Raw genomic sequence first — 22,013 nt, forward strand, 5'->3', positions numbered from 1 at the left:
TCCTTGAAGCCTTGTTTTCCAATAACATTACAATTACCATCCCCATTTGATGAGAGGTGATGCCCACTTTCAAGATTTAGTAATATTTCCTAATACAAAAATGAAATATATGAATGTTCTCATTAACTATAAACATGTTTAAATATATAATCTACCTACCACATGGTACTAGAGGTATACAATGTGCAGTCTTTTGTTCCAGTCCAGCAAAACGAACATGATCAGAGAGATTTATATAACTGTTATAAATATAAGTTGTAAATATAACTGTTTATATAGGCTACTTATAAACCTTAAATCCCTATAATGTAATGCAAAGTGTAACAATTGTAGACGTTTCATTAGTTTCGTTGCAAGAATGATATTTCGAGTTCATATTCCCTTCATGTGATACGCGTAACCTTAACCAAAAAGTAGTGATGCTATTTGCGCAGCTCCAATATCGTCGCCTCTCAACATCCAACGCCCAATAATATGGATAGCGACTACCACAGCTCAGACAGGTCTGAACTCGCTACCCAGTACCCACCCTATGCTCTCCTCTAGTGAGGGGCTGAACTGAATAGAGGAACCTAACACGTTCTAATAAAGAAACCACAGGGATGACAAATCCGTCCGACGTAGACGACTTTATCGACTCCGAGGACTCATTTGGTGACGGCGGCAAGGGAAGCAGTAGGCACTCTGCTCAAGCGACCGTCTGTGACATTCGTCATAACTTCCATGGATCTACAGAGGGACGGTATCCCTCCTCGTCTCAGCCCAGCCCCAGCCAAGCTCAGCCCGCGTCTGCTACCTCGCCTGGTACCATGTTCCCACACCGGACACTGCACGGAGCCACCTACCCGGCTCTCGCCATCACCAGTTCGGGTCACTACATGGCACACCATCCTGTGGTCACACAAGGCTCATATAATAGCCTCTTAAACACCACGTCACCTCAAGGCTTTCCAGCGCCCGGATACTTTTACGCGCAGCCATATGGGCATGGCCACCAAGGAGGTGCTTTCCACAAGAGTTCAGCAATGCAAAGCGGGATGGTTTTTGGTAAAGCGCAAGTTTATCTCTGCAATAGGGCCCTGTGGCTCACGTTTCACAGGCACCAAACAGAGATGATCATCACTAAACAGGGGCGGTGAGTATTGACCCATTCCCTTTCTCGCCTCCCTTGCCTTGCATAATGTTGGCTAATGTCAACGTAGTGGGCAAACTGCCGTAATTATTTGGACGAAGTAAGATTGACGTGTTTATTGAAAACGAGTGGGGTTTATTAACAAAATATGACCACAGCAATAGTCCAAATTATATTTAATTTGGTTCTCTAAGTAAAAAAAAAAGTTTTAGCGGGCTTTTGGAATTTGTAAAGGAAATAAGACTCGTCTGAATCTTTTTTCTTCTTTCAGACGAATGTTTCCATTCCTGAGCTTTAATATAGCTGGGCTTGATCCGACGGCAAATTACAATATTTTTGTTGACGTCAGTCTCGCGGACCCTAATCACTGGCGGTTCCAAGGAGGACAGTGGGTACCTTGCGGCAAAGCTGACTCAAATGGGGCAGGCAAGTGATTTTACTTTCCCCCCTTCAATTCACTCCAAGTAAGATATCTGACAAAAAAGTGAGTAATGTCTTCAATAATTAATTTATAGGGAACAAGGCCTACATGCATCCAGACTCTCCGAACACCGGCGCGCACTGGATGCGTCAAGAAATTTCTTTTGGAAAACTGAAGTTGGCAAATAATAAAGGACCATTGGAAAGTGCAGGGCAGGTACGTTTAATATGGTCCTAATTTCGTACAGTCCCAAATATTTAAGGTGAAAGAGGTCTTGAAAATATGCTATATTCAATTCTGGAGACGTTGCATTGAGAGATTTTCTTTACAAAAAGTTTTCTTTAATGCATTTATCAACCACATTGTATGAAATAATACAGAATGTATTCTAATTTTTTTGTCTTTAGTGTAAAAAAAGAATATATATATATATTCAAGTTGTGCTTTGTCTCTAGAGATGGTCACAGATGTCCCAATTAACACCTGTTTTTCATGTCCTCTGTTCAGATGGTTGTCGTTCAGTCCCTCCATAGGTACCAACCTCGTCTTAATGTGGTCGAGGTGCACGAGGATGGGGCGGAGAACGCCAGTCAACCCAGACAATCATTTACGTTCCCCGAGACGCAATTCGTTGCAGTCACAGCATACCAGAACACAGACGTATGGAAATTCGTTCCTTTAAATATTAATTCATTTTCTTAATTGGGGCTAGGCTAAATGTTTTCATATTGGGGTAAAAGTGGTTCACAAATTTACAATAGATTAGGCCTTTTTAATGTTTTCACTTCCGCTTTCAGATAACACAGCTGAAAATAGACCACAATCCTTTCGCAAAAGGTTTTCGGGACAATTATGACAAGTAAGTAAAAATATATTAGCCTATCCATTGTTTTATTTTTTAATATCTTACATATTTAAATATTATTCTATTGGAATTATTCGAATCACAAATTGTGACTAAAATATGAACACATTTAACATGGTTTGTTTCGAGATTAAGCTATGCTTTACGCACGACTTTTTCCCATTTATTGGTGACGTTACTGTCACTCCTAAAACAATCATTTGTTTTTTAAAATGATTTCTTCAATAACTGGCTTTAATTTAAGGACTAAATTCTGCCGTAAACGAGCTTGAAATGCATTACGGATTTGGATACGCGTATGTTTTAGTTCCAATGGGAATTTATGCGTTTACGTGTCAGAATTCCTGTGGACAGACAAGTTCGATTTTTTGCCAATATTCTCTTCAAATATGTAGTTTTTTAAATCTAATGTAAGAAACTATTGGAGATTAATTAGGCTTAATGGTGTAAGACCTCCGGAGTGCTTTTTGTATTTATTTATAATTGCATGCCATTGTTACTTCACACGTGTGGAAGGGTTTTATTTTAAGTCTTCTTTCTCATATGTATTATTTCCCCATTTCCTAATTGATTGTTTTGGATGTCTCTAGAATCTACACAGGCTACGATAGTGACCGGTTGACGCCATCACCGAGTGACTCGACCTACGCCCAGTTTGTCCCGGGTGCCAGATATGCACTTGCTAATTCTTTCCTTCAGCACCAATTCGTCAGCACTTATGCCAAGTCCTGTTTCCGCCCTAGCGCAGGGGCTACGTCTGGACTAGACTATAACGTCCCCTTAACCAACAGCATACTGTCACCGCAAACCAGCGAGGAGGACATGGTGGCGGCATCACCGAGATGGTTTGTCACACCAACCAACAACAGACTGGACTATGCCTCCCGCACAAATGACGCGACTGGAAACACGGCCACTTTGCTGTCATATGCAGCAGCTGGAAAGGCACTACAGCTGTCCGCAACAGACTGTTCGGGTAGAGCCCTTACTTATTACACAGAACCAACGGATTTTGCGCGTACCTCACCCCAGTATTGCGGTGCGACTAGTCCGGCTCTATCCTGCTGGACTAACGGACACGCTATTGGTACTGCGAACTTTGACGAGGTCCACTCACTTTCAAAGGAGAGTTTGCCAACGGGTGTCTCTGAAGACGCAAAACCACAAGATATCTCGGAGTCTAGTTGGCTAGAGACATCATAAACTGAATTGAAGAGATATTCCATCCTAGGGTATTGACACTAACGACAGCAGTCTAGATACCCATCTGGACATCGTGAATTCGTTTTTTCATTAGACTGCATTTTTGGATTAGCCTACAGTGGGCTATGGATATGACTGCAGTATTAAAATGTTAACGACAAAATAATATATTTAAGCTATAATGTATCTATTTAACATTAGCTGTAGGCCTACTGTAGATGTTTTAATTGAATCCTGTTTTCTAATTTGACTGATTTGATTGATAGATTTTCATTTGTTGAATACATTTTTGGAAAGTGTTCATGTCTTAGCCTGCATAGAGTTTCATAAACATGATGTTTTATTGGGCTGGCTATAGTAGGCTATATAGGATCCACAATGTCTTTACTAGTGCAAAAAGCAAGGTTCTGAGTTCTAACAACTGTACTAAAAGTAAGTAGCCTAATGCGTCAAAACACAAAGGACTTATTAATAAATCAATGCCCAACGTAAAAAGGTGAAGAGGGAATTTGTTGTAGCCTTTGAAACGATGTATACTACTAATTCATTATCTAAAAATGAAATAAAAATAGAAATTCGATTAAAAGCAGATGGAAAAGTTGCAATTCCTTTTCTCTTACCGTGATTACACCTGGCATGATGGTCTATTAGTGCTGTTGCTGCTTTGCTTGCAGGTGCATGAACAATGGCGCAAAATGAAGATGAAAGATATTCATATTGGACCACAATGGATATAAATAATCTGAACTTGTTTTTTAATCCTCGATAATGTTTAATGTGTGTATTGTTGTACTCACATAGCTGATTCAACATATATGTATTTTACATTTGTCAAATAAAACGTATACGTTCATTTGGCAAGTTTTCTTCAGGGAAAAACCCCAACATATTTTAGTGTTAAAGTAACTGTCCAGTGTTTCCAGATTTCTGTGAAATATGACCTATAACTTACAATATGAGTGAAATACTTTTCCTTCCAAAAAATTGTAATTAAGTATGTTAAAAAGCAGCTTTTCGGTGTTTGAATGGTTTGTGCGTACCCTAATAACACAATGGTGTGGGCATATAGGCTACCAGTGTGGGTGTATACAGGTCATTAAAAATATTAATGTCAAGTTAACTGCTGATTGGCCAACTCAGCCAATGAGCCAACCTGACTTCACATTATATGAGGAAATAGTCAGCATTTTTGAGACCATCTGTTTGAGGTGGGGTTTTTGAAGTGTTTTTCTCTAATTTATGCTTTGGCATCAAATACGAGTATAGGACGAGTCAACAGCATTATTTGAGTATGAGCTAACAGAAAATGAACTTTTTAAAAGTGACATTTTCACTGGACAGTTACTTTAACCTTCATTTAAGTATTTACAGAAAGTTAATCTCGGTTAACCCAGAACAAAAATCTTGAGCAATTTGCTCATCTGTGTTGACATATTTCGGAAGCTGAACCTCCAAGTTAAAATAACTTAAGTTATTTGCATAGAGCTTCCTATTGGTTGATTCTGATACTTTCCAAGTGGGAAACTCGGCCAAATTATATGTTTCTGAGTTGTCTTGAGCACCAGTAGTCTTTCCATGAGAGATTAACAGAAAGTAGTCATGGGCCCAATCCCAAACCAGGGACTGTTTACATAGCAGGTTAGGATAATTAACGTGGCAGGTTAGAATTATCATAACAGGCTAGGAGAATGAGGTTAAGGTTAGGAAAAGGGTTAGGCTTAGCTACAAAGCTACAATTGTCAACCACTGTTGTCCCCGGACGCGACCACTAGATGGAGCTGTAGTAGGCCTACTCAATCTAGCCACAACGGTAGAAACGTAAACAGACCATCAGTCCTGACATATCATCAGTGTTTTTGTTTACATAAGACAACACATCAGGCTTTTTTTAAACTTAAGAAATACTGCACCAAACACCTTAGCTAGATGTACAACTGAGCAACTAAAACCTGCAAAAACGTCAATTAATTACCGATTTTTATTTATTTTTTATTCTCACTACTTTGATGAAGTATTGGCTTTGTTCCTATGGTGTCTCATGGGGGACAACTATCATTAACTGCCACATCGAACCACACCCCCAAGACTGAAATCTCGTTTTTCTTAATGAGCAACAGAGAAACCAATTCGGAATCTGAGCATTCAGTTGCTCTTTATCCTAATCAAAAAGGGGTGAGTTTCCAAAAATGTAATGGTATGCTGTCAAACAAGGCTCCAAAAAAGCTAAAAGGGACGTATAAAGATTTGCTATGTATTCTCCATAGGCCCATTGCCACCAGAGCAGCCCTTCTTCAAGACCAGCCACCTGACTGACTTCCTGAAGCAAGGCCACTGGAGAGGCCCATTGGATACATCAATCTACCATCCACTGCTCAGCCTGTGGTGAAGATGTCAGGTGAGAATTGTAACTTGACTGGTTTAGGCTACAATTATACTGTTTAATTGCCTATACAAAAAACAAAACTTTTTTGTAATCATCTTTAATTGCATATCCTAATTTTGTGTTTCTTACCAGGTCATGGTTTCAGGTGTTCAGACATCTTCATATACACAGTATGTCAAGTGTGGCTCAGTTGGTAGAGCATGGCGCTTGCAACGCCAGGGTTATGGGTTCGATTCCCATTGGGGACCAATATGAAAATGTATGTAGCAGAGCATCTGCTGAAATGTAAATGTATAAATACTCATCTTTGGACCAAGAGCAGTTCATAGTGCTGGAAGGAGACAAGATATGGACATCAAGTCCCCTTCAAAGGGGTTCTTCATTCACCTTTTGTTGACATTCTATAATTTATCCATGTAAAAAATGTTTTAGTGTCCCCTTCACTGTCTGCTATCTTGAATTTAAATTAATGAGTGCACACATTCATTTGAATCAGGAAATCTAGATTTCTGGATAGGAAAACGGTACAAACACTGGCAGGGGCCCCTGTGCAGTGTCATTGTGATTATGCTTGTGCCTCTTGGCACAGCGGTCCCCCCAGGGTATCAAGCATAAGCATCAGACCTCTCAGAATAAGATTAGATCAGATCTGAAGCTTCCACCTTGTACAAACCTTGAACCCTCTCACGTTGATGAACTGAAATGTCTCAAGGTAGAAACAAGTAACCCAGATTAAGTTGGGGTTTACCCACAAAATTGTCCATAACTCTGTCTCCAAATATCTGGGGTTGGACTAATATGCACTTTAAGCACTTTGACAAGCAAATACAGGCCCAGCCTTACTCAGACATGTTAAGACCTTTGCACTATCCTGCAGACTTTTTGTAAATATTCTGTAAATATCCGTTGCTTTTTTCTGTTATGTTTTACATTTTAATATGTGATCTTGTCATATGAACTATGACTGCTGTAAAATGGAATTGCCTCTTGAGGACATTAAAGTCTGAATCTGTGTAATTATTTCAGGCATATAAATGACACCCATCAGTACTCCACAGAGGGAGCTCTACCAACCTTGTTCCCTGCAGATTTAAGCGCTCCATTGGGAAAAACGAATGTGTATTCTGCTGCAGTTCTGTGGAACAGTTTACCAAGCTACCTGAGAACTTCATCAGAGAATAGCTTTAAGGTGTCACAAAAACAAAAACAAAAAACATTTGAGAAATACCATGGCGGTTTGATAAGGGGTATTCTCTCACGAGGTGACTCGTAAACGGGCACCTCTGTGCTGTAGATGTTGTTGTTGTAAATGGTTTGCTGTAAGTTGTTGTTTTTAACTGCATTGAGTGCATGTGAAGTGTTGGTCTTTACCACCTGTCATCTTGCTGAAAAATGAGGACCACAATGGAAATAAACCACCAGGTTTTATTGTGTTTTCATCCTCGATCATTTTTTATGTACAGTGGGGAAAATAAGTATTTAGTCAGCCACCAATTGTGCAAGTTCTCCCACTTAAAAAGATGAGAGAGGCCTGTAATTTTCATTATAGGTACACGTCAACTATGACAGACAAAATGAGGAAAAAAAATTCTGAAAATCACATTGTAGGATTTTTAATGAATTTATTTGCAAATTATGGTGGAAAATAAGTATTTGGTCAATAACAAAAGTTTCTCAATACTTTGTTATATACCCTTTGTTGGCAATGACACAGGTCAAACGTTTTCTGTAAGTCTTCACAAGGTTTTCACACACTGTTGCTGGTATTTTGGCCCATTCCTCCATGCAGATCTCCTCTAGAGCAGTGATGTTTTGGGGCTGTCGCTGGGCAACACGGACTTTCAACTCCCTCCAAAGATTTTCTATGGGATTGAGATCTGGAGACTGGCTAGGCCACTCCAGGACCTTGAAATGCTTCATACAAAGCCACTCCTTCGTTGCCCGGGCGGTGTGTTTGGGATCATTGTCATGCTGAAAGACCCAGCCACGTTTCATCTTCAATGCCCTTGCTGATGGAAGGAGGTTTTCACTCAAAATCTCACGATACATGGCCCCATTCATTATTTCCTTTACACGGATCAGTCGTCCTGGTCCCTTTGCAGAAAAACAGCCCCAAAGCATGATGTTTCCACCCCCATGCTTCACAGTAGGTATGGTGTTCTTTGGATGCAACTCAGCATTCTTTGTCCTCCAAACACGACGAGTTGAGTTTTTACCAAAAAGTTCTATTTTGGTTTCATCTGACCATATGACATTCTCCCAATCCTCTTCTGGATCATCCAAATGCACTCTAGCAAACTTCAGACGGGCCTGGACATGTACTGGCTTAAGCAGGGGGACACGTCTGGCACTGCAGGATTTGAGTCCCTGGCGGCGTAGTGTGTTACTGATGGTAGGCTTTGTTACTTTGGTCCCAGCTCTCTGCAGGTCATTCACTAGGTCCCCCCGTGTGGTTCTGGGATTTTTGCTCACCGTCTTGTGATCATTTTGACCCCACGGGGTGAGATCTTGCGTGGAGCCCAAGATCGAGGGAGATTATCAGTGGTCTTGTATGTCTTCCATTTCCTAATAATTGCTCCCACAGTTGATTTCTTCAAACCAAGCTGCTTACCTATTGCAGATTCAGTCTTCCCAGCCTGGTGCAGGTCTACAATTTTGTTTCTGGTGTCCTTTGACAGCTCTTTGGTCTTGGCCATAGTGGAGTTTGGAGTGTGACTCTTTGAGGTTGTGGACAGGTGTCTTTTATACTGATAACAAGTTCAAACAGGTGCCATTAATACAGGTAACGAGTGGAGGACAGAGGAGCCTCTTAAAGAAGAAGTTACAGGTCTGTGAGAGCCAGAAATCTTGCTTGTTTGTAGGTGACCAAATACTTATTTTCCACCATAATTTGCAAATAAATTCATTAAAAATCCTACAATGTGATTTTCTGGATTTTTCTTTCTCAATTTGTCTGTCATAGTTGACGTGTACCTATGATGAAAATTACAGGCCTCTCTCATCTTTTTAAGTGGGAGAACTTGCACAATTGGTGGCTGACTAAATACTTTTTTTCCCCACTGTATGTAATGTTGTCTCCGGCTGGAGCAGCCTACTGCTTTTAATTATCCAATAAATTGTATCAATCGATCAACAGCTTTATCTTGACTTGTACCATAGAAATAGAATTGACTTGAAACGGGTATTCATTGGTTTTAATGGACATTCATTTAAATCTAATATCTCGATGTGATTGGAGACGTTTGGTTTTTCTATTGATCGTTTTTTTGTATTTGTAATATATTCCTGCTTGATTAATGTTGATCATTGAATTTGGAAGAAAATGAGCTGGCCACTAAAAATTCCGCCAAAGGATTAATCAAATTGCTGTTTGATATGATACAGCATCCCATTGAACGCTAGGTGGCGCCAATGTAACGTTTTATTCAAATGATTTTTATTTTTTTGTCGTTTTGTCATTTTATCCAGAGCGACTTACATGAGCAATTAGGGTTAAGTGCCTTGCTTAAGGGCACCGACAGATTTTTCACCTAGTCGGCTCGGGGATTAGAACCAGCGACCTTTCGGTTACTGGCACAACGCTCTTACCCACTAAGCTACCTGCCGCCCGATTTCAGTCAACGACTTCATAAATGGGTGAATGAATCAATGTGCTGTATATCCCTTCGCACTGCGCACATATGTTGGCCATGATAGAAAGGGTTCATGGTTATCTGCGTGTATTTTAGAATTGGTGAAGTAGGTCATTTGATTACGGTCCCAATTTTCCCTCATCGATTGCAACAGAGCAAATTAATTGCTGTATAGGCTGAATTCATGGGTCAGACAGCAATCCTAGGATCCTTTGTTAACCACAAAGGGAACAGAACCAGAATAGGCAACATTAAAATATAGTAGCCTACGTGATTTTGTGTGTGGTTAATTTGTATTACAATAGGGTCTTGGTAGCGTAAAATAGCCTACCTAATACCGAATTAAATATCGTCCCAAATGAACTCGAGTCTACCTCTGTTTTATCCTGAGCTTCAATATTCTGTGGATTATTTTTAAGAATAGGTGCAATCTTGGGGCAACGCGCCAATGTAGATAAAATCAAAATCGTGCTGCGCTTCATTGCCTCACGTTTGCTCCACCTCGTCATGGAGCGCAAATTGCACTCTCCAAGCTTGAGCGCGTGAATGGGAAATCGCTACCCAATGCCTAAATTATGTAGGACAGGACGAGCAGGATGCTTACCTTAATTTGAGAAAATCGGCACGGTTTATGTAAAGATTCACCTTGATATAGCCCGGCAACACTAGACAGAAGAAGACAACAGGAGCGTATCAAGTCTACAGAGAAAGCGAGGCAAGGAAAATATGGACATAACGGACCAAGGAGCACAAATGGAGCCGCTACTGCCCTTGGTAAGGATGTCCCATAGGCTACCTACAATAGGCAACCATTGTGTCCTCATTGAAAATGTATTTCATAGCATTGGTTGAGAATGTCTTGATATGGGGGTCGAACACCACCGTAGAACAGCCTATGTGTAAAATACATTTGATATAAATCATAGATAGTCTATGTATGTTATTACATCGGTTATTTTATAGCATTTGAAAATGACAAAACTGTAGTAGGCCTAATATAGGTAAGTAGGCTATAACCTAGTTTTATAGACCGGTTTGCCAACGGTTTAATCCCAAATATCGAGACATCATAAGGTATGTGATGATTTCTTCATTCTGGACCATCCTGGACCTTTTTTTATGTCCTGGACCAATAGACCTACATTAATATTGTCATCAAAACTGGGCTATTTTTTTTTATTGCATAGCCTACTACATCAAATACCTATAGAATTAACCTGATTTAGAAAGATATGGTCGTATACCTATTACTAATGCCTAATTTTCTTCTTATCCACTAATTTCTCCTCTAATGCCACAGCTGACACATTTTGTTATTGATAAATGATCATGTAGGCCCATGTCTTGTTGAGTCTGCAATTGATGTCTGTGTCTGTGGCATGCACCTACTGTCAATGGTTGCTGAGGGGAGGACGGTTCATAATAATGTCTGGAATGGCGCAAATGGAATGGCATCAAACCATGTATTTGATCTGTTTGATACCATTCCACCTATTCTGCTCCAGTCATTACCACGAGCCCGTCCTCCCTAATTAAGGCGCCACCAAACTCCTGTGCTACTGTGGTTCCAGTTCAATTGGTCCCCTGCAGGATTACCTTACAGCGGAGTAGCTGATTAGAATGTCTGTCATCTTGTGAACGTTCTTCATGACTCAGAGTCGGACACATCCTAACAATGTCACCTCTCCTTTCTCTTATAGGGAACATCACCACTGATCACCAAATACTTCATAGGTAGAAGCACTATGGTGAAGTCCTATTCAGTCTGTCCGTCAATCACTGGTTATGATGCAAAGGAAATAAGGAAAATAATCAATTTAAGAGCTTTGGGACACAGCCAGGTCCTATAATTGTGGACGGCTGTAAATTCACGGCCCATGCTGTTATGATAGTTTACTAGTAGACATTGGCTCATCTGATATCTGATTGGACCCATTAGGATCTATAGGCATATTATTAAGGCAAGCCACAGACAGACACCACTCATCAATAAGAGCCAGAGGGGGTTTTCTCTCACCCTATAGGACTTACTCTTTATATGGTCAATCCACGGTCATAGACAAGATTGATGAACCGTAATGTTGGAAAGAGACCATATGTTATTAAACGGGTGATAACACTCAGTAGTGACCAAAGACAGTGCCTGTTTCAGCGGTCAGGTCCTGTTTAGCATTCCGGTGATGGCATGTTGACAAATGGCTGCCGTGCTGGATTCTCGCCTCAAAGCCAGGGAGAGGAGAAATATTACTTCGGTTCAACTGTTGAAAACATTGTTTCCTTTTATGAATAGATCATTATTTTTAAAGAGACATGACATTGATAAATGACACTGATAAAAAAGGCATTCATGTGAGCCTACTCAACCAGGGCTGTGGACTAACCACAGGTTGACTATATCATGGGATGCCTTTGCTCACTGACTCACAATGCAGTGCAGTGCCCTGTCATCGTAACTCATGGTTGCCTAGCTGTCACGTGTCCTGAATCCCAATGCGTTGTCATAGTTGCTAAGGGCTGTGTGTGGGTATGTGAGGTGATAGTATGAGTGAGTATTCTGTTGAAATTCTCAGTGTATGACAAACAAAAATGTAATGTAACTTACATTAGAAATCTGGGGACCAGCAGTCAATGACTTCCAGTATGAAGATGCATAACTAAGCAAGACTAGATGATGCATGTAAACAATGTTCTGTGGATTGATGTTATGCTTTGACCTTGTTATTTACAGGAACCAAGCCCTCAGAGCCCTCAGATACCTCAAGGAGACAAGAATGTGGTGAGTACTTCTGCTTACATACCAATCCAAGCATGCAGAATAAGTCCTATTACTGTTGCTCAATGATACATGAGTCCTTTTGATTTCAACTATAGATAAGCCATTTCATGCAGCAAATATGCAGGTATCCATTTCAAACCGTCTTGGTTATAAATATCACTGAAAATCCATCTGGCAAGCTTCCAAAGACCTGAGTCAGAGTTGAACTCCCAACCAAGACTTTCACAGAAATCATTCATTGACATCAATGGGAGACTTCAGCAAAAACTTGAGTCAAGCGCACCGATTCCACATCAGAAATATATATGTTGGCATATATTGGGTAGAGATAGGGTGTTGGGAGTATGGGCTGGAGACAGGAGATGGTGAGTGTGTGATGTTCTAAAGATGGGTCCGAATGTTGAGTCGTAATGCTGGGCACAGTGAGCCTGGCTGGTCCTCTGGCTGGAGTGGATCCAGTGTGAACAGACGGGGAAGGTCTGCAGAGTAGAGTGAGTATTGAAGGCAGAGCTAGGCCTGTTCTCTCGGACATAATGTTCTTGGATCAGTGCGACATCTCTGTCTGAGTGCGACATCTCTGAGTGCGACATCTCTGTCTGTAGCGAGCTGAGAGCCTAGACCGGCTGTGGGCCTTTGGATGTTTAATTATAGCAGATAGATGGAGCAAGAGGAAGAGAGAGAGGGAGGAAGAGAGAGAGGGGGGAGGGAGAGAGGGGGGAGGGAGGGAGGGAGGGAAGGGGGGGGGGACACAGCTAAGAGAGATGCTAGTGCTTTTTCTTCACATTTCTGATATTTTCCCCAACAATCATATTTATCATCCATGCCTAAATTGTTATTGATCCAGTACTACTACCACTGAGAATGTATGCCATTAAGTAGTGTAGCAGCAGAATCGCTTGAAGCGCCGGATCCATTTCCAGTGCAGCATGTTTCTGCCACAGTGTTCCGCTGACGATGCAGCACAGACAGAGTACAGTAGTGTCATAGGCAGGACACACACACACACACACACACACACACACACACACACACACACACACACACATACACACAGAGGATGACTGCAGAGAGTAGAACCGCCTCATAGAATGTCCCTGTGGAGGTGGGATGGATCCGATGTGGCAGGTGCAGTGGTGAGAAGTCCTAGGGTTTTTCTCTTCGAAACCCCACAGAAAAAGGGTGTGTGTGTGTGTTTTGCTTACCGTGACTTAGCTACAAGCCTCTCTTAGATAAGAGGGCCACAACAACATCGGTGATGTCAGCAGCTCGCTAATCTCACTGGGGATTGGTGGACGGATGCTTGTCAGAAAACATCGGTGGCCGTCTGGATCAGAGCTGGGCAGTCCGAGCGCTTGTTCGTGTTGCGAAGCTACTGTCAGGAGGAGGCTGGCTGGCATGGGGAAGAGGAACCGGTGAGAAGAGCCTGGCTCCAGCTTACTGCCAATACCTCCAGCCGACAAACACAGATTCTGTCCGGGGCTTGGATTCTGAGCGTCCATCTTGCGGTCTCTCGACCACTGTAAAACCAAGGGGAAATCTCAGGCATCCTTGCCCACACTGACGCACCATGTTATCGAGTAGCTTGGACCCCAACTCCAATGGATTTAACTGCCAGGTATGCCTCTGGGTTTAGCCTGTGCCACCTGAGGGAGATTGGCACAGAGGGGGTGGCACAAAGAATGGGATGGGAATGCTGGTGATGTTGAGGTGGCCTATACCATTGGTTGTTGCGTCACAACATTGTTTGTGTTCATGTAAGAATATATCCTGATTGGAGTTTTAGCTCATATTTTGGGGTTATGAAAATATACCACTACAGATTTATCATGCACACATTCACGTCATAATGTCTCGACAGTAACAGAAACAATATACAACAGTGTTGATGGATAGTGTTGGTTAATGCAATGCCTGATCAATGCTGTTGTTCTGCAGTAGAGGCTAGCTGTTGGTCTCCCTGCATAGGAAAAGGTCCTGAGGACCTACTGACAGATGGGACTCAAGCACTCTCATTTTGCGAGTGGGGGGAGATCGAGCTAGAGATTATACCCACTGTCATGAACCCGATTGATCTTTGAGAGCAGCCAGAGGAAAACAAATGACCTAAAGTTGTTGTGTTTGTCTCTGCCTTTTGTCCGTTTATGGCTACTTCAGAAGCAATGCTGTTTGTTAATGTCTTTTAGGTTTTGGATTAAACTGTGTTGATGTCACATAAAGTGAATAGGAAGCCTGTGATAGAGAGGTATGGCGTCGAGAAGCTCTGCTGTGATGCTGATGCTGAGCACACTGCCATTGCCACGGTAACCACGGCCATCTGTAGGGATCAGACCTGTAACGACATCTGCCCTTATCCAATCAGGTGGCTCTGGTGTAGGAGGCTCCGCCCATGCTAATCCGCTAGCTGTAGCTATATAGAATCCCCCTGGCTTGAAACACATGTACAGTACTCTCATTCACATTAGACTGATCTACAGTCAGTAATCCTCTGTCCCGTAGATGAGGCTTTGTGAAAAGTCACACGCTATGTGCTTCTGATCCTTATAGGTTTAACAGTTCAGGCGTGTTGTTGGTTAAAAATAATAATTAGAGATGTTCTTTAATGTATATCTCATGGCCTAGATATCATATGAAGGTAAACGTTGATCATCCCCGCAGGTTCCGTACGTCACAGAACTCCCTGAGAGACATATGAGGAATGTGGAAATTGGGTCACAAGGCTGGTGTGTGTACTGGAAAGCTGTATTCTAACCTACACGGCTTCCTGGAAATGGCTCGTGTGAAAGCTCTGGGGTGAAGTTTCCCCTAGGTACAGATCTAGGATCAGCGTCCCCTCCCCCAATCCTAACCTTAACCATTAGTGGGAAAAAAGCATAGCTGACCCAAAGTCAGCGTCGAGGGGCAACTTCACCCTACACCCGTGTGAACAGATGGGTCTGTGATTTTTACTGGCAAAGATATGGGTACATAACCCAGGCACACCTTTCGGTCAACATTACGAGACATCCTCTGTGTTTATTGTTTCTTAATGATTTCCATAATAGTTCCCCCTGAAAGATAACATCAGCAGACAACCTCCTCTAGTGCAGCAGTCAATCATAATGTTCTCTCTGCCAGAGGTCAACCTGAAGTCCCAGGATGTCATTTTGATTTGTAGGTGGTTTACAATTTAAACAAAGACTTTGTTCACAACTGGGATCAGCAATCCTGGCCCTAGGGTTGCAGACATTGTCTTAGGAGGCTTTTGTTCCAGCCCTGCATTAACACTTCTGATTCAACTGGTTACAGTTAGTGCATTATCAGACTAGTTCTTGTTCGAACTCAAGAAAAACAATGTATTTCCTGTGCTGAAAATCATCATCTCCTTGAATACGGTCATTCAAAAATAAATGCTCAGGGAAAAGGAAATCTCAAGCAAGGTTCTAGAGTGGTTCTCGAAGAAAGGAATGACGTCCAACAGCGTGTGTGGGAGTGAAAGATGAGAAAGGAAGTAATTTGAAGCTGACAGTCATTTTGAGGACAGTGGAAGTGTTGGGTGCAGTTTATTTCAGAACACATCAGTCGCTAGTTGAGAGACCTCTACACGCCATGCTCTTTGTTGAAAGCCATCTGACCATCTGTCTGTTTGATGAGAACATGTCGTTATCACAAAATCGGACATGAAGAGATTGCTACGGTTCGTACTGTCCAAGGTGTAGGACCTGACCTAGCATGTGAGGGGAATGCAGGTGCTATCACTACACACAGGGCCCAGCTGGTATGTGTGTGTGTGTGTGTCTTTGTTGGTGCAACTGTGCCTGTTTGCATGCGTGTGTGTGCTCACTCAGGTTCAAAAATATTAACGCAACAAGCAACAATTTCAAATATTTTACTGAGTTTACATATAAGGAAAATGGTCAATACAAATATATTCATTAGGCCCTAATCTATGCGTTTCACATGACTAGGCTGGGGTGCAGCCATGGGTGGGCCTGGTAAGGGATAGGCCCACCCACTTAGCAGCCAGGCCCACCCACTGGGGAGCCAGGCCCAGCCAATTAGAATGAGTTTTTCCCCACAAAAGGGCTTTATTACAGACAGAAATACTCCTCAGCACCACCCCACCTCAGACGATCCCACAGGTGAAGAAGCCGGATGTGGAGGTGCTGGGCTGGTGTGGTTAAACGTGGTCTGCGGATGTGAGGCCGGTTGGACGTACTGCCAAATTCTGTAAAAAGTCAGCTTATGGTAGAGAAATTAATATTACATTCTCTGGCAACAGCTCTGGTGGACATTCCTGCAGTCAGCATGCCAATTGCACGCTCCCTCAAAACTTGAGACATCTGTGGCATTGTGTTGTGTGACAAAACGGAACATTTTAGAGTGGCCTTTTATTGTCCCCAGCACAAGGTGAACCTGTGTAATGATCATGCTGTTTAATCAGCTTCTTGATATGCCACACCTGTCAGGTGGATAGATTGTCTTGGCAAATGAGAAATGCTCACTAACAGGGATGTAAACAAATGTGTGCACAAAATTTGAGAGAAATACGTTTTTTTGTGCATATGGAAAATGTCTGGGATTTTTTGTTTCAGCTCATGAAACATGGGACCAACACTATACATGTTGCGTTTGTATTTTTGGTTCAGTGTACATTACCTCATTTGTCATCACCTCCAAGCCTCCAGTGCTCCTTCCTGGGTCGTCCTTGTTACCAGCATCAGCCAGTTGAGTTCAGTTACTACAGCTTATCTAGGGTTTTGATTAGATGGAATACAGCTATGAAGTGACTTTTTTTTTATAGCAGGTTAGGAGAATTTACGCAGCAGGTTAGGAGAATTACCCAAAAATTAAACCTTACCCTAACCCTCATTCTAAACCTAACCATAACCTAAGCAAGCAGTTGTTTATCAACAGATTGTTTGTTGATAGTATGATGCTCTACAGATGGAAAATCCAGACTATCCAAATAAAGTGTGACCGAATTAGGCTGGGAAAATGCTCTCCTAACCTGCTACGAAAAATAACTTCCGGTCGTAGCTGTACTCAATCTAGTCACAACCGTTATCTAGGTCAATTAGCTTCCTGGTGGTCCGACCCCTCTCAGGTCTCAGGAAACACTTACTGACTTTGTTGGTTCCTAAGGTCACAGTCACACCCAATCCATAACAGTCACACCCACTCCATAACAGTCACACCCACTCCATAATAGTCACACCCACTCCATAATAGCCCATTGATGTCAGATTTCAGAACTCATTAGAATGAGTGGTGACTGGTGGGGATACAGACTACTAGGTTACTCTGGGTCAGTTGTCGTGTCCCAGGATTGGGGACTGGTTTGGGCCAGTGGTGTATTGTATTGATAGGCAAGCTGGCTGGGGGAATGAAAGTGCCACCTGTAAAACTGTAATTCTATTCCGGGCCACCTGCTGTTTGTAATCCGTAGAGGGATTTTGGTTTCGGCTTGATTCTTGTTATTTGTTGCTTCGTCATAAAAAAGCTATATAAAGGTCCTGCGATAGACTAGCGCCCTGTCCAGGGGGGGAGTACTTGTACAGTGCATTCGGAAAGTATTCAGACCCCTTGACTTTTTGTTACGTTACAGCCTTATTCTAAAAGGGATAAAAAACAACAACATCCTAATTAATCTTCACACAATACCCCATAATGACAAAGTGAAAACAGGTTTTTATACATTTTTGCAAATGTATTACAAATAAAAAACAGATACCTTATTTACATAAGTATTCAGACCCTTTGCTATGAGACTCAAAATTGAGCTCAGGTGCATCCTGTTTCCATTTATCATCCTTGAGATGTATTTACAACTTAATTGGAGTTCACCTGTGGTAAATTCAATTGATTGGACATGATTTGGAAAGGCACACGCCTGTCTATATAAGGTCCCACAGTTGACAGTGCATGTCAGAGCAAAAACCAAGCCATGAGGTCGAAGGAATTGTCCGTAGAGCTCCGAGACAGGATTGTGTGGCGGCACAGATCTGGTGAAGGGTACCAAAACATTTCTGCAGCATTGAAGGTCCCCAAGAACACAGTGGCCTCCACCATTTTTAAATGGAAGAAGTTTTGAACCTCCAAGACTCTTCCTAGAGCTGGCCGCCCGGCCAAACTGAGCAATCGGGGGAGAAGGGCCTTGGTCAGGGAGGTGAACAAGAACCCGATGGTCACGCTGACAGAGTTCCAGAGTTCCTCTGTGGAGATGGGAGAACCTTCCAGAGGACAACCATCTCTACAGCACTCCACCAATCAGGCCTTTATGGTAGAGTAGCCAGACGGATGCCAGTCCTCAGTAAAAGGCACATGACAGCCCGCTTGGAGTTTGCCAAAAGGCCCCTAAAGACTTTCAGACCATGAGAAACAAGATTCTCTGGTCTGATGAAACCAAGATTGAACTCTTTGGCCTGAATGCCAAGCGTCACGTCTGGAGGAAACCTGGCACCATCCCTACGGTGAAGCATGGTGGTGGCAGCATCGTGCTGTGGGGATGTTTTTCAGCCGCATAGACTGGGAGACTAGTCAGGATCGAGGGAAAGATGAACGGAGTAAAGTACAGAGAGATCCTTGATGAAAACCTGCTCCAGAGCACTCAGGACCTCAGACTGGGGTGAAGGTTCACCTTCCAACAGGACAATGACCCTAAGCACACTGCCAAGACAACACAAGGGTGGATTTGGGACAAGTCTCTGAATGTCCTTGAGTGGCCCAGCCAGAGCCCGGACTTGAACCCGACCGAACATCTCTGGAGAGACCTGAAAATAGCTGTGCAGTGAAACTCCCTATCCAACCTGACAGAGCTTGAGAGGATCTGCAGAGAATAATTGGAGAAACTCACCAAATACAGGTGTGCCAAGCTTGTAGCTTCATACCCAAGAAGACTCGAGGCTATAATCGCTGCCAAAGGTGCTTCAACAAAGTACTGAGTAAAGGGTTTGAATACTTATGTAAATGTAATATTTCGGTTTTTGTATTTGTAATAAATTAGCACAATTTTCTAAAAACCTGTTTCTGCTTTGTCATTATGGGGTATTTTGTGTAGATTGATGAGGGAATAAATCAATTTTAGAATAAGGCTGTAACGTAACAAAATGTTGAAAAAGTCAAGGGGTCTGAATACTCTCCGAATGCATTGTACATCAATTTGCCTTACGCTACAGAAACAGGAGATAGCCTCCTGCCCTATGGGCCATTTTAAGGAAATAGTATGATAAAGCTCTTCCTTGTCCCTGTTCAGTTCATGGCTCTATTTCCAAGACTGTGTCCCAAACGGCCCTGTGAACCTACACTGCACAGATGATACATACAGTTAGTCAACTTGATAGGAAGGAGCAGAGTGCATCAGTGAGCAACATGAAGGGAGATGGAGAGGCTGCTGTAGCCCTGAACTGAATACCATACAACTATATATTTTTCTCCTACTCAATCTCTTTCTGTCTCACAGAGAGACTATTTAGGATAAGAATAAGACTACGCTTTCAGTAAATAGTCAAATGACACATAATAAATAATGGATAATTGCTGATGGGAAATGCAGAAAATGCAGCTACATGCCATTTCTAATGCATCTATGTGGAGTGCATAGAGAACAGGATAATGAGCCTTGGAATGGTCTTGGTGTCTAGTAAACAGAGAGGAGGAGGAAGAGAAACTAATTGGCAGGCATCTTTCCAAGGTCAACCTTGAACTTGCCAAACATGGATATCAGATAGATGTCAACCTCCTCGTCCTCCTTTGGTTTTCAGTCCAGGGCCACAGCAGCTTCCACTTCCCCTTACATGTGTTGCTCTCTACTCATTCCTATCAAGCTGACTAACGAGGCCTAGATATGCGTTTGTTAGCGTATGCATGGTGTGTGCTCATTTCTCCTGTGCATTTATGTGTGTGTGTGCGTGCAGAGCAACTCCCACCTCAATCCCCCCTCCCCGGGGTCCTAATCACATGACCCTCGCGCTGGCTGCTCTGATGACGTCACCAGGCAGAGAACATGATGGGAGCTGATTTAATCAGTGCTGTGTATATCTCATCCAGGGTTAGATCCTGGGTTATACACACCTATGGCAAAAGGTTAGCATTTGGGGGGAGAGGAAATCTCTCTGCTGTTCTAACATCAGCGTTCTGCAGCTCTGCAGCCTGCAGGAGATCCCGTCCCCACATCATGCTATTAATAGATAGAGACAGAAACCTGCTGCAGGCCGGAGATGCTGTCTCGTTTGTCAAACTGAACAGAAGACACAGAACACCACTCCGTCCTCCTATACAGTGGGGGAAAAAAGTATTTAGTCAGCCATCAATTGTGCAAGTTCTCCCACTTAAAAAGATGAGAGAGGCCTGTAATTTTCATCATAGGTACACGTCAACTATGACAGACAAAATGAGAAAAAAAAATCCTGAAAATCACATTGTAGGATTTTTAATGAATTTATTTGCAAATTATGGTGGAAAATAAGTATTTGGTCAATAACAAAAGTTTCTCAATACTTTGTTATATACCTTTTGTTGGCAATGACACAGGTCAAACGTTTTCTGTAAGTCTTCACAAGGTTTTCACACAATGTTGCTGGTATTTTGGCCCATTCCTCCATGCAGATCTCCTCTAGAGCAGTGATGTTTTGGGGCTGTCGCTGGGCAACACAGACTTTCAACTCCCTCCAAAGATTTTCTATGGGGTTGAGATCTGGAGACTGGCTAGGCCACTCCAGGACCTTGAAATGCTTCTTACGAAGCCACTCCTTCGTTGCCCGGGCGGTGTGTTTGGGATCATTGTCATGCTGAAAGACCCAGCCACGTTTCATCTTCAATGCCCTTGCTGATGGAAGGAGGTTTTCACTCAAAATCTCACGATACATGGCCCCATTCATTCTTTCCTTTACACGGATCAGTCGTCCTGGTCCCTTTGCAGAAAAACAGCCCCAATGCATGATGTTTCCACCCCCATGCTTCACAGTAGGTATGGTGTTCTTTGGATGCAACTCAGCATTCTTTGTCCTCCAAACACGACGAGTTGAGTTTTTACCAAAAAGTTCTATTTTGGTTTCATCTGACCATATGACATTCTCCCAATCCTCTTCTGGATCATCCAAATGCACTCTAGCAAACTTCAGACGGGCCTGGACATGTACTGGCTTAAGCAGGGGGACACGTCTGGCACTGCAGGATTTGAGTCCCTGGCGGCGTAGTTTGTTACTGATGGTAGGCTTTGTTACTTTGGTCCCAGCTCTCTGCAGGTCATTCACTAGGTCCCCCCGTGTGGTTCTGGGATTTTTGCTCACCGTTCTTGTGATCATTTTGATCCCACGGGGTGAGATCTTGCGTGGAGCCCCAGATCGAGGAAGATTATCAGTGGTCTTGTATGTCTTCCATTTCCTAATAATTGCTCCCACAGTTGATTTCTTCAAACCAAGCTGCTTACCTATTGCAGATTCAGTCTTCCCAGCCTGGTGCAGGTCTACAATTTTGTTTCTGGTGTCCTTTGACAGCTCTTTGGTCTTGGCCATAGTGGAGTTTGGAGTGTGACTGTTTGAGGTTGTGGACAGGTGTCTTTTATACTGATAACAAGTTCAAACAGGTGCCATTAATACAGGTAACGAGTGGAGGACAGAGGAGC

At 42.6% G+C, this 22,013-nt stretch overlaps 1 protein-coding gene across 1 annotated transcript; it reads left to right on the forward strand.

The window, feature by feature from the left end:
• Positions 1-602: 602 nt before the first annotated feature.
• LOC311126411 (T-box brain protein 1-like) lies at positions 603-3,621 on the forward strand (the record flags this gene model as incomplete). Its single annotated transcript, XM_084200416.1, has 6 exons — positions 603-1,135; positions 1,404-1,558; positions 1,648-1,769; positions 2,061-2,213; positions 2,351-2,412; positions 3,009-3,621. 6 exons carry the CDS (start codon positions 603-605, stop codon positions 3,619-3,621), a joined length of 1,638 nt encoding a protein of 545 aa, XP_084056542.1.
• Positions 3,622-22,013: the final 18,392 nt, after the last annotated feature.

Source organism: Coregonus lavaretus (genome assembly GCF_964263955.1).
Source record: "Coregonus lavaretus genome assembly, contig: HAP1_SCAFFOLD_4085, whole genome shotgun sequence".
Classification (NCBI taxonomy): domain Eukaryota; kingdom Metazoa; phylum Chordata; class Actinopteri; order Salmoniformes; family Salmonidae; genus Coregonus; species Coregonus lavaretus.